We start from the raw sequence: 13,143 nt of genomic DNA, 5'->3' as shown, positions 1-13,143 counted from the left end.
TTTAATTATTTCATCAGGTTTTTTACATTTCATAAAGCAGCATAAATTTTTTTCACAAATATCTATTTATATATTTAACATCCAAGAATATCATGTTTAACATCCAAGAATGAGAGAGAAGTTTTGAAGCTTATAAATAAAAAAGATGTTAACAAGGCAAGCTGCTGCTGAAATACCAATAGATGTATCTCATGCAACTCTTTGGAGAACTTTAAAAAACTATGACAATGTAAAATATTTAAAAATAAAGTTGAAACTACCTTTAACTGCTAAACACATATCAATGAATTTAAATTGGGCTAAAGACAAGATGGGATGGACTGAAGGATGGCAAGAAATAATGTTTAGTGATGAGAAGTTTAATTTATATAGCCCTGATGGGTTTTCATATTATTCGCACGATTTAAGAAGAAAAAGAATATTTAAAGTAAGCCATGAGTCTATAATGATTTGGGATAGTTTTGGAGGTAAATATATTTATTGTATATCTAATAAATACCTAAAAAATATGTAAATAAAGGAAATTTCTAAAATTTCTGGCAGAATAGTGGAAGCATCAGTTAAGAATCATCAGTTATGGGATAAAAATAATGGAAGATTTGAGAGTGAGACTGTTGATGTCAATAAAGTTCACATTACATAAACTACAACTACAGGAAGGTTTCGTGGAAACAGTCACCGTGATAATAAATCGGATAAATAAACATCGTCACAGAAAAAGGCTTCGAGTTTTACTTTGTGTCTTAATGTCGTTGAACGTTAGAACGTGTTTGAACAGTGTCAGCGAAAGACGTTTGAGGCACGAAATAAAGCTGGAAGCTTATTTTTCCGAAGATGCTCATTTTTCCGATTTATTATTATGACGAGCGCTTTCTCTAAAAATTCTTGTAGTTGTTGTGTCTGTGTAATGTGAACTTTATTTACACGTTGAGTTTTACTGTCAAATCTGCTTCCATTATTCTTAAACAAAAACTTTCAAAAGTTTCTTTTCTTTATTATTATGATGTTTTTTCGAGCTTGGTTTCAGTAGTGTTTTTTAATGAGGTTTCAAGTATTTTTCAGTTACAGATAAATTTATAGAATAATAGTTTTTAAGATAACTGATGCGACATTAATAACTCGTGATATATTTATGTGACAGTCACGCGTAGTGTGCAGATTTGTGTTTATCCCAGGAAATAAGTGTGAAAAATCTGATACAGATCGAGCAAAGACATTGAAAGTTCATAGTGTTAAATCAGGTGTATGCAGGTTTTGGTGGTCGTTTATATTTAGTCCGGATTCCCAGAGAATAAATATGAAAACTTTAATGTAGATCGAGTAATGAATTTAGGAATTCTCATTGTCTCAGAGAATATATATAATATAAAACATAATAAAAACTAAAAACAGAGAGAACAAATATTCTGTCATTTATATACAGTACTAGAAAAAAGGAACTCAAAACGTAGATTTGAAAAACTCGGAGGATCAAATTTGACACGATTCCAATATTATCCCTTGTTATGCATAGGCACATTAGAACTACAACAGTAAAAATGAAACATTATTTTATAAATATTCTATTTTCAAATCATTAGACTTGTATTAATATAATCACAGTTCTCACCCCGCACACTAAATATTTTAACTTTTATCCAAATCGATTCGTTGGTCTCGGAGATATTAATGGTCAAATTTGGCACTTTAACATTAGAAGGGTGGCCGAGCTCAATTATACCGATGTTAAATTAATAAATATTACACAATCGCATGAGAATTCATTAACGATGATACCATTTACTGTTAACTACAAATTAGATTTGTGACTGAAGAAGTGTTGAGTTTCGATTTGTGAATGATAAATTGAATTCTGTTTACGTTTCAAAATTGACATTTATATATGAATGCTTAAATAGTGATGTTTTTTCATTTTCTTTTGTTCAAAAATTAAATTCAAATAAGAATAATTTATATAGTCGTTGTTGCAGGAGCAGGAAGAAACAGATCCAGAAGTAGTCAGAGCATCCGAAATCCAAATAAACATGAGAAAGAAAAGGTTGGAGATGATAAAAAATAAAAAGAAAAGTCCTGATCCCGATACTCCGCCAAGTTCACAATAACGCGAATATTCAATATTGATGTTATCTAATCCATTTTTTTTTCAAAACTTGCAAGAAGAGATTTTCAAACTGGAACACTTTCATGCGAAATTCATACGATTGGCTTCTAAATTCTAATTTTTAAAGAATAAAACTAGTTTCGTGACAGGGTGTTTATTGTCTTATATTTGTAATTGTTAATAATTGAATAACACACATATTAAACAATTAATTACTTTCTCGGCTCTGTTGTATACATAACAGAAGAAAAGTTTGGCGATAGGCAAAAAATAATCCTAGGATTTATACATTTTTGGACTCAAAACATGTTTCAACGTCGAGAAATGCAAAGAAGTTTCGGGGTAATTTGTGTATGCATAGATGTTATTGTGTATGTGGGGCACTATTTTGTTCATCCTGTTTGAAACTTAATAACTCGTGTGCTTTTTGTCGAAAATTTGTAAAAGATTGCAGGGTAATTTATATATTAGCGGAATTAATACTATTAAATTTTGTTGGTTAAAGAACTAGGAATGGAATAATGAACGGGAATTCTGTCATATTTGGAGAAGGGCCGGACTCGATGACTATTTTTCTCGCTATAAGAATATAGAACCTTTCTGTAAAATCCATCCGTACTATCGAAACTTTCTGGGCAAAAAGAGAACCATTTTTTCATGAAAATTGGCCGAAAGAACTTAGACAGTCAATGGAAAGGCGAGATGAAAAATAAAAGATATCAAGAGGAATTAACGCGATCAATTCGAGAAAAGAGAGAAGCAAAGTATGCTATTGCAGAGGAAAAGACGAAAGAAATTNGTCTAGAAAAAGCGAAAAAACCGTATGATCAACTGGAAACGACCTTTGCCTTGGCAACCAACGTTCAGTGAGAAGTTGATTTTAGAACTCAATATAAGAATCGCCATAGTTTAAATTATATCTGTCCGATTTTAACGAAATTTTACGAAAAATTTACGTAAATGGTCCTTAAAGAAATACCCAAAAATTATTTTGATAGGTCCAACTGGAAGCCTAAAACTCGTGTTCCACCGCCGACCGGAAGTAACATTAAAAGGTCAGTAAATAATGGGTCTAGAACCCCAAATTTTGGTAACCAGAGTTCTATAGAGGTCACGGATAGAATCCGATAACAAAATCCGGTAAATCAAAAATTCAAAATCCGGATAACCGAAAATTACGGTTTTAAGCAAATAATTTAAAAAGGGGTGGGATTTAAAAGTCCTACTTGACGTTATGTCAATCCTCTTGCCTTCCGATATACGTAAACACTAAATATAATATCCTCCGACCTGAATTACCGCAAAAATCACAAAATAATCACAGAGCACATTTGTAGCATCCAATCCTCGAACATTTCCGACTGGGGTTGTTATGCCTTTAATACATTCTTCTATACCAAATTGTTAAACAGTGGTCACAGTGCATTGAAAAGATAGACGAGAAACGTTGACATTTTTGAATATGACACGCCGCTTATTTCCGTTCACACAGGAATGCACCGGTGTTTAGCTGTTATTCACAATCGACATAAAAAATATTCATTGTTATGATTCTATGGGTGGGCGAAATGGTGGATGTTTAAATTCGCTAAGAACATATTTAAAGATGAGAGAATAAATAAAAAGAAAGAAAAATTCGATATGAGTATATCGGCACTAGAAACAGTAAAAAAAACATACCACATCAAATGAATAAAAGCGTTTATGGAATGCTTACATTGAAATATGCGGAGTATATAGCGAGAAATGCAAGAATTAATTTCACACAGGGTCATACGCCTTATTCTCGTCGGCAAATGGCTAACGAAATTTTGAAGAAACAGTTATTGTGACGAACGTCAAATCTACGACGATCCGTACGTAAATTATTATTTTGCCACTCGCAAAATAAAAATATAATTTCACCTCCACGAGTTTCCAGCTTTTTATATTTACATAATCATTGCTTACGAGAATTTTACTAGTATGATGTAAAGTTATCATTACGTGCGAATAAACGTACGAGAATTTATTTACATTGTAAAGTTATAATTTAAATTAAATGTCATTTATACAAGAAATGTCATAAAAGTTGCATGAAAAAACTCATAATTTCATAACTGTAATTATGGTAAATCTTCATTTCCTTAACTTTTCTTTTTAATTTCCTGGCATAGAATTATAAAAGGCAAAATGGATATAACGATTTAACTGAACGAAATTTAGTAATTTTTAAATGAAACGTTGTAAATTAAATTGTTATTTTCTTTATTTTGAAATGTCTATTATTGTACATATGTATTACAATATCAAACAAGTTTATGTATGAAAAATTTTGAATTCCGTTTCTTATACGGGATATTTATTTTGTCGAATAAATTGTCAAAGCGCTCCTTGTTATAGATAATATAAAAACCTAAAGCCCGAACTATTAATAATATAAAAGCCGTCGTAAGTGTGTGTGAATTTTTTGTAACTCCTGCAGTTTTTGTCCAATTAAAATGAAATTTTGGTTTTATTCGTTCTATATTCTAACGGAAAGTATACGCTACTTATTTTATCGAAATATTAGCTCTAAATTAAACTTTTCTTATTTTTCTGAAACCGTGTCCTCTTCTCTAATTCTGGCTTAGTAAACACTAGTATTGCGTTGTATTCCGAAGACCCGTGGCAATCTTTTTTATCAAATATCTTCATTACTGTAGTTGAGTCGATACGGTACATTTTGTACTCGTTTCTTCAATCAACTATAATACAATATATATTTTTTATCTATTACAGTAGAGAGTTTACATAAAAAACAATGAGTACACAAACGATATATAGACTTACCTTTTGGTTACACTTTGTATAATTTAAAATCTTGTAGAATCTGCTTTAATTCCTTGTGGATAAACCAGTATACGTTACAAATTAAAAAGGGGGTAAATACTTCCAAAATCTTTCTTTTTACATAGGCTTTGATACGATACGACTGTAANTGAGTACACAAACGATATATAGACTTACCTTTTGGTTACACTTTGTATACAGTAGATCCTCGATTATCCGACCCCAGATTAACCGACCATCCTAGTCGGCAAATTTAAAATGTCCGCTAGTGACGTGGCGCTACAATATTTGGTTATGTCTTGGCTACTTTAATATTATTTTTACGTGTTTTAGCTGGCAACACTCATTCGACCATGAAAGGGAGCCAGTATTTAAACAAGACTTAATTTTCTAATTTTTAACGATACAATATCGACGATTATTATTTTTCAAAAAATTTAATAGGCTTAACATGGACAAAAATTCAACGTAAAGTAGGTTAATAGCGATATACTAATATACTAATATAATAATATACTAATTACACGGGATATAATAATATACTACACTAATAATGGATTTGTTCATACTTTTCGGTTATCCGACCAACCCCAGTCCCCAATTGAGTCGGATTATCGAGGCTCTACTGTATTTAATATAAAGAAATTGAATATTTTAATATAAAGGCGTAACTCCTACTGTTTCTGTCCACTTTAGGTAAAATTTAATTTTATTGCTATTTATGTTACCACAAATAGAGTAAACTGCTTAATTTTTAGAGATATTTACGACTCTCATTCCACATTTTTAATTAAACGCACTATTATAAAATTTACGTGTATTAACTTCATGTTAACATATGGATGAATACCTTATCAGGCAAGATTAATACGGTAATATTCAAATTGTTATAATTAAAACACTAACGACGTGACGAAATTATTGTTAAAGAAATAAAAGTATTTAAATGTGCAATAAATTTTCAATAAATATGAGATTTATATATTGTTGAATTATTTTCTTTCACGAACTTTTGTCAAAATATTGCAGAAATCATTAGGTTCAATTCGNAATACGGTAATATTCAAATTGTTATAATTAAAACACTAACGACGTGACGAAATTATTGTTAAAGAAATAAAAGTATTTAAATGTGCAATAAATTTTCAATAAATATAGAATTTATATTTTGTTGAATTAATTATTTTCGTTTACGAAGATTTGTCAAAATATTACAGTAATCAATAAGTTCAATTCGTCTTAAATGTCGAATTTAGGAGCTATTTACAACACTTTTGCGTGAAATAAATAGAATTAGAAATACTCTCGTTGAAATTTTTAAAAACTGGATGGAAAATGAATAGATATTGAACATTCGTAGGTTATTGTAATGTTGGCGGAGTATCAGAATCAGGCGATTTCTTTTGTTCATTTATCTCTTCCAATCTTTTCTTTCTCATGTCCATGAGAATTTCGGATGCTCTGACCACTTCTGAATCGATTTCTTCCTGTTCCTGCAACAACGAATATATAAATTATTATTTGAATTAAATTTTTATACGAAAGAAAATGAAGAAACTTTCTTTCGAATAAATGTAAATTTTGAAATGCAAAAATAATTCAATTTATCATTCACAAATTCATTCTCAACACATCTTCGGTCACAAATCTAATTTTTAGTTAACAGTAAATGGGTATCATCGTTAATAAATTCTCATTCGATTGTGTAATATTTATAACATCGGTGTAGCAGAGCTCAGCCACACGTCTGAAGTTAAAATGCCGAATTTGACCATTAATATCTCCGAGAAAAACGAACCGATTTGGATAAAATTTTAAACGTTTAGTGTTCGTGGCGAAAATGGTGATTATCTTAAATTTTGAATAAGTTCGTTGGAATATTCTGAATCTAGACAATCGCAAATTTAGCATTTTATCCAGTAGATTTACAATGGGAAAGATTTTTGTCACACCAAGCTACCAGAAAATGTAGAAATAGTCCTGAGTTCTTTCGAGATCTGTCCACCTCTTCTGTAGTCTTTTTGAAGGTTTTATTTAAAAATAATGGGTATTTATAAAATTATAGCCTATTTTTTAAATATTAAAATTTCACTTGACCATCGTTTTGCGATTACTTTTAAACTATTAATACAAGCCTAATGACTTGAAAATAGAATATTTATAAAATAATGTCTTATTTTTACTTTTGTAGTTCTTATGTGAATATACATAACAAGAGACCGTATCGAAATCGTGTCAACTTTCATCAGCCGATTTTTTTCAAATATACGTTTTGAGATTTTTTGTCTAGTACTGTATATAAATCACAGAATGTTCTTAAGTTTTTTAATTAAATTCTATATTATATATATTTTCTAGGACATAGAGGAAAATATAGACTACACGATAATTTGCACACTCCTTAATTAACATTCTTTATTAACTTTTAATGCCTTTGCTCGATCTGTACCAGATTTTTTACACATTTCCTTGGGACACAGAAAAATCTGCACACTACGCGTGACTGTCACATGAATATATCACGAATTATGAATGTCTCATAAGGTATCTTAAGAACTGTTATTTTATAAAGTTATCTGTAACTGAAAAATACTCGAAATCTGATTTTAAAAAAACTGCTGAAACCAGGTTGAATACGTACAGCTCGACAGAAACATCATAATAAAGGTGACTGTTTCCTCCAAACCTTGCTGTAGTTGTAGTCTATGTGATGTGAACTTTATTGACATCGACAGTCTTACTCTCAAATCTTTCACTATTCTTATGCCAGAACATTTAAAAGTTTCGTTTATTTCTGTTGAGCTCTACTTTTTCAATTTGGTTTCACCACTTATTTATTACATATACAAGAAGTATATTGCAATGTATTTTACTCATAAAATCGTAAGAAACTCGATTTTACTACAAAATTTACTTTCCTATACTATTATTTACTTGCACTCCAGCCCTGGTGCGCGCGAGTAAATTATAGTATATAAGGGCGGGTGTTCTGGTGTCTTTTCCTAACTTAAACTGAATGTTTATTTACAAAGTACTAAAACTATTAAACAGAATACAACAATTAAATACCTTTGATGTGCAAGGAGCTCCATCGACGTGTGTCTGTCTATGTACGAACCATTCTTTCTCGGAGTTTGTAGTAAAGCGACATTGATGACATTGCCGTAATCTTTCAGAAAATTGCAAACTCTTATCTTTCTCGTTTGTTTTAAGATGTTCCTCTCGCGTCGAACTCGCTGCTGAGATTTCAGCAGAAGTGTACATCCCACTCTGTTCCGAGTTTTTAATAGTTTTTGATATACTTTCTCCTGTAATTTGCTAAACAATTGAAAAATATTGTTAATTATGAAATTTCTTTTATACCATTCTACGATGCTCTTAATTGACAACTAATATCAGAACTACCATAACAATGATAGAATGTCGATGAAAATCTTTACTTAAACATTATTTAAACATAATTTACTTAAACATTACGCAATATTTTTGTTTGTGAATCAACTTGGACCATCAGCGATGTTTAAAATGAGCTATAATTTGTATACTCTTGAGGGCACCGACATTTGTAAAATTTGAGTACAATAAAAAACTTTCTATCTAAAGACATTGTTTACCTCTTTCCCAACGATTTCCTATCTTTGTTTGTTTATTTTGTTAAGTTATGGCAATGAAACACTTGGCTAGGTAGATGCCTTCCTGGAAGTCTTTTAAGGGTAAGTGGCTTTTATTCGGGCGTTACAGACGTAGAGAAAACCCGGAAATCTCCACGTGGCCAGCCCATCCAGGCGAGGCGCGAACCCAGACCCAACTGCCAGGAATCGCTTGGCCAATGGTTGACCCCGATGTGATATGCATCCTTGGGCCAGGTATAGCAGTACCTTCAGAACGCATTAGCAAAATTGAAGATTTGGGGTTTCTTTTGTGTATTTATTTAAACTTAATTAGTAACTGACGCATTGACTTGTGATCTAGATGGCCGGGAATCAATTTTCTTAAATAATCAAAAAAAATATTAATTGCTGCGCTTAATTTTAAGCACGGTATAGTACTACATGCGCATCAGAGAATTCGGTGTATCAGTTTTGCTTCCTACGCTATTTTATGTTTACTATATTCCTGTGACGTTAATGATAAACGACGTTAGAGTAAAAATCTCGTGTTTATTTTGTATCTTGATTAATTTTTGTATCATGGAAGTTGTGGATCCTGTCGTGCATTTTCATGCCTATTATTTATACCTCATATTTAAACGAATTTTTTTACACAGTTTCTTTGGAACGTATCAACTTCTCAAAAAAAGGGAAAGGTGTACTTTCTCAGCAGTAGTAATTCAATCGCTTCACGAATCTTTAATATTGTGAAAACGTTTGTAAATAAGTGTGAATCATACCAATCAACTGCATATTATTAAAAATTATATTTGTCATAGATTTTCAATATTATTATAACAGAAAATACTTCACAAAGACCGTTGCGAAATTAATACATTTACAATTAGAAGATTTTCTATACGTAGACCTTGTATATGTTACGATAGAAAATTATAACATATTTTTAACTTATTGTTTATTATAAACTAGGATATTGTACTTATTTAAATATATTTTTATTTACCTGAGACGAAGGCTGTTTTTCTACTGTGGAATGAATTATTCGCCTGTGTTTGTTTAATTTCTCTTCTCGTGTAAATCTTCGAAAACAATCATCACACTGAAACGGTTTTTTTCCCGTATGACTTCTCTCGTGACGTTTTAAAGCGTATGGAGCATGGCAATATTTCAGGCAAACTTTGCATCGATATTTTTCCAAATCCAGAAATCTCGGCGGAAGCTAAGCCAAAATTATATTATACAAACTATTTTTTTATAAAGTATAATACTAATAAACCTTTAGGTATACACAAATTAGTACAAGAATTAGAATAAAAAAAAATAGAATTTTTTATTTGTTGCTCTTAAATTAAAGAAAACGCAATAAAAATGTCTAACAAACACGAATAATCCGAACAGTTAAAAATATAAATTATAATATGAAAATGACATTAATTAAAAATTCTTGATAGTCACTTTAAGTGTTATTTGTTTGTACAAATGTAGCTTGATTTTCCTTCAAAAATTTCCTAATAAACACTTACTTTTTCACTGATATTCGATTCTGTCAAATGTTTTAGCAAAATATGTCTGTCTAAACTCTGTTTCCATATAGTTGAACGATTACAATAGCTACATTTATAAAGTTCTTTTTTCGAGTGTTTATTTTGGTGTCTTCTAAAATCTGATTTAACTCCGGTAGAATAATCACATTCCTCGCATTTAAATTTCTTTTCGTTTGAATGTATGGCTAACTTGTGTGTTTTCAAAGTGTAGATCCGAGTAAATTGTTTCCGACACACGTCACAAGTCAACTTTTCACACTTCGGATTCTCCTTCAGATGTTCGAGAAACTGCACTTCGTTTGAATACTCACTTTTGCACACCTTACATTTAATACCGCCGTTTTCGTCACTCGAAGCAACCTCCTTATAAACAAATACGTCTATATAATTACATGTATAATTTATATTTTAATGTTAGAATATCCAGATCGATAGAAACTGTTTAGGTTTAACAATATTTTTACAATTTTGTATTTTCCTTCATTGAAAGACAAGTAATTCAATAATACGGAAGGTGTTTTCACATTCGAACAATTTTAGTAATGATACTTACCATTCGCTTGCAGTTGTGACAATTTCTGGTTTGAAAAAATACGACAAATTTTGCGATTATTGTTAAAATGTAATTATTACCATTGCATTGTTAAATGAAATGATGTTCATTGTGTTAACATAAGATACAGTAAAACATATGATTAAATATTTGTATAAACAAAATATCAAGGAAGATGAAAAGAAACTTCTTTCAAATGTAATGAAACTTTAATTCGTTACCAAAAGGCGTTCAAAAACCGACTTGTTCTTAAACTAGGGGTCCCCAAAGTGGTCGAAATCGACCCCTTGGGGTCGATAAGAGTTCTCCAGGGGTCGATTGATACACGAGGGTCGAAAGGGGGTCGATTAATACCAAAGAAGATCAATTAAAATATCTAGGAAAAAATAGAATATTTCAATAAAAATTCGAAATACGGATATGATCAACAACATTACTGACTATCCTAGTTATAACTTGAGTTTTGCCTTAGTCTACGCCGCTTTAAGCATGTATTAGTCTGTTTTCGCGCATCCGGCAACTGTACTAGTGTTGCAAACATGTTATGAACGCTGGTAGTTCATTATACACAGACATACGTTGAACTGTTACACTCTAGTAGGGTTGTCACTCTAAGTATCTTATATCTAAATGTAGATATTTTGTCCTTTACAAAGAAAATATCGTAATATATCGAAAATCATTAATATAGTGCAGAAGCGTTTGCAAGAAAAAATGGCCTTTCAAGTAAAAATAAAGCATAACATTAAAAGTGCTCAGCAAGTAAACACAGAAATTAAAACACCTTAATTTTTTGCTGAGAAATATAATTGAAAAACTAACGTTTTCAACTTGATTAACAGGCCATCATCAGGTCTAAAATACGAAAATGGAACAGATACGTTCCATGTATAGAATATAAATATTTAAATCAAAATTTAGAACAAAAATTTTTAAAAATATACAAGAGAAACGGAAGAAAATATAAAAATAACACAAAATAAAATTAAAATATACAAGAGAAACGGGAGAATATATAAAAATAACACAAAATAAACTAAAAAATAAAAAAATATAATAAATCTTCCAATAAACTAATTCTAGCTTGAGTTTTCAGTGAACTTTTTAATCATGTATTTTCACGCCGACGACAGGCTTTCAGCATCTCTCGCATTTAAACATCCCTCACGTAGCCTACTCCTATATATTTCAATCTTCTCCGCCGTCATTAATGTAAAAATGTAGCTATTTAAATCTTCACTGGCACGATCCGATTTTAAATATTTTTCAAACTTGCGAGTACTAAAAGAAAATGAAAAGATTTCCGACTGTGATTTGGAGATATATATTAAACATCTTGATAAATTAAGAGAAGACTTTAAAGCACGTTTCGAAGAATTGGAGAATATGTATGTTTCCGAATGGTTTGCTAATCCATTTGATGTAAAAATAGATAGTGAAGGTAGTGAAACTGGCTTAGAAGATGAATTGAGTGAAATATGTGTAGATCTCGAAGCTAAAGCGTTGTTTAAAAATAAAAACATCAGTGAATGTTGGAGCAATAACAACATTGCCACTAAATATCCCAAGCTCAGAGCAGAAGCCGAACCTTTCTTACTCGTATTCCCAACTTCATACGTGGTTGCCACGTATGAAGTTAAGAATAGTTTTAGCCACGCGAACGCTCTTTTGACAAAACAGAGGGACAGATTGAACTTGGAAAACCTTGGTGATTTGCGACTAAAACTTAGCAATTTTCAACCAAATATCAATAATCTTGTTGATTCTCTTCAGAGACATCCATCGCACTAATATCAACTATTTTAATAAAAAGGTATGTCTACATATTTTTAAGGCATTCAGTAGTAGTCGCAAAATGACAGTAAGAGGTTTTTCATCCAATATAACTAATGTTATATTTTCAAAGATAAGTGTGTATTTTATGTATTATGACATGTACGGTTTAAGAACTATAGGCAAATTTCCATCTATCCATAATTTTGCTATTATTTTTTAAGATTATAAATCAGTGAAAAATATCTCCCTTTTCTGTTAATGTTATTGGGTGGATTTTATAAAATATGGGAACTATAAATTATTTATTTGGGTTGTTATGCGGGTCTCCTTATCGCTTAACATTAGAAATGCAAAAATGATTTAATGTTTTTGTTAAATACTTAATCTGGGGGTCGATAAGAAGGCACATATTCTATAAAGGGGTCGACGGGATAAAAAGTTTGGGGACCCCTAGACTAGACCCTTGGTCCAGCGAGACAAGTTGAGAGCTGATTCTGTGGTGTGGAGAGCTTTGTTTAAAATACACACCAAGTTACACTATATGAACTCATAACATATGCTTTAGGGAATTACACTAATACTCAGCTATTAGGGGAGACCGGGGCACGATCGGCATGTTAAGCTTTACTTAAATTTTGTGTAATAAATACTGCTGTAAACTGAAAAAAAAGCTTTGCATATTGTCTATTGGAATGTTACCTTACTATAGAACTGGTTAAAATCAGTTTGGAAATAAAAATAATTAAA

The 13,143-nt window shown here is 30.9% G+C and overlaps 1 protein-coding gene across 1 annotated transcript in view; it reads right to left on the bottom strand.

Annotated features, from left to right (window-relative positions):
• Positions 1-6,087: 6,087 nt before the first annotated feature.
• Positions 6,088-13,143, bottom strand: part of LOC111622234 (zinc finger protein 729-like) — a 37,766-nt gene continuing 30,710 nt past the window's right edge. Inside the window, exons 7-11 of the mRNA XM_023364587.1 lie at positions 10,621-10,698; positions 10,047-10,430; positions 9,527-9,742; positions 7,982-8,230; positions 6,088-6,405 (exon numbers count right to left, since the gene is read on the bottom strand). Coding sequence (XP_023220355.1) covers positions 6,274-6,405; positions 7,982-8,230; positions 9,527-9,742; positions 10,047-10,430; positions 10,621-10,698 — 1,059 coding nt within the window. The 3' untranslated portion in view covers positions 6,088-6,273. The remainder of the gene's footprint in view (positions 6,406-7,981; positions 8,231-9,526; positions 9,743-10,046; positions 10,431-10,620; positions 10,699-13,143) is intronic.

Source organism: Centruroides sculpturatus, unplaced genomic scaffold, assembly GCF_000671375.1.
Source record: "Centruroides sculpturatus isolate CEXI.00-Female unplaced genomic scaffold, Cexi_2.0 scaffold219, whole genome shotgun sequence".
In the NCBI taxonomy this organism is placed as follows: Eukaryota; Metazoa; Arthropoda; class Arachnida; order Scorpiones; family Buthidae; genus Centruroides; species Centruroides sculpturatus.
Note: the sequence above shows the minus strand (reverse complement) of the source record. Positions and strands in the feature narration are given on the sequence as shown.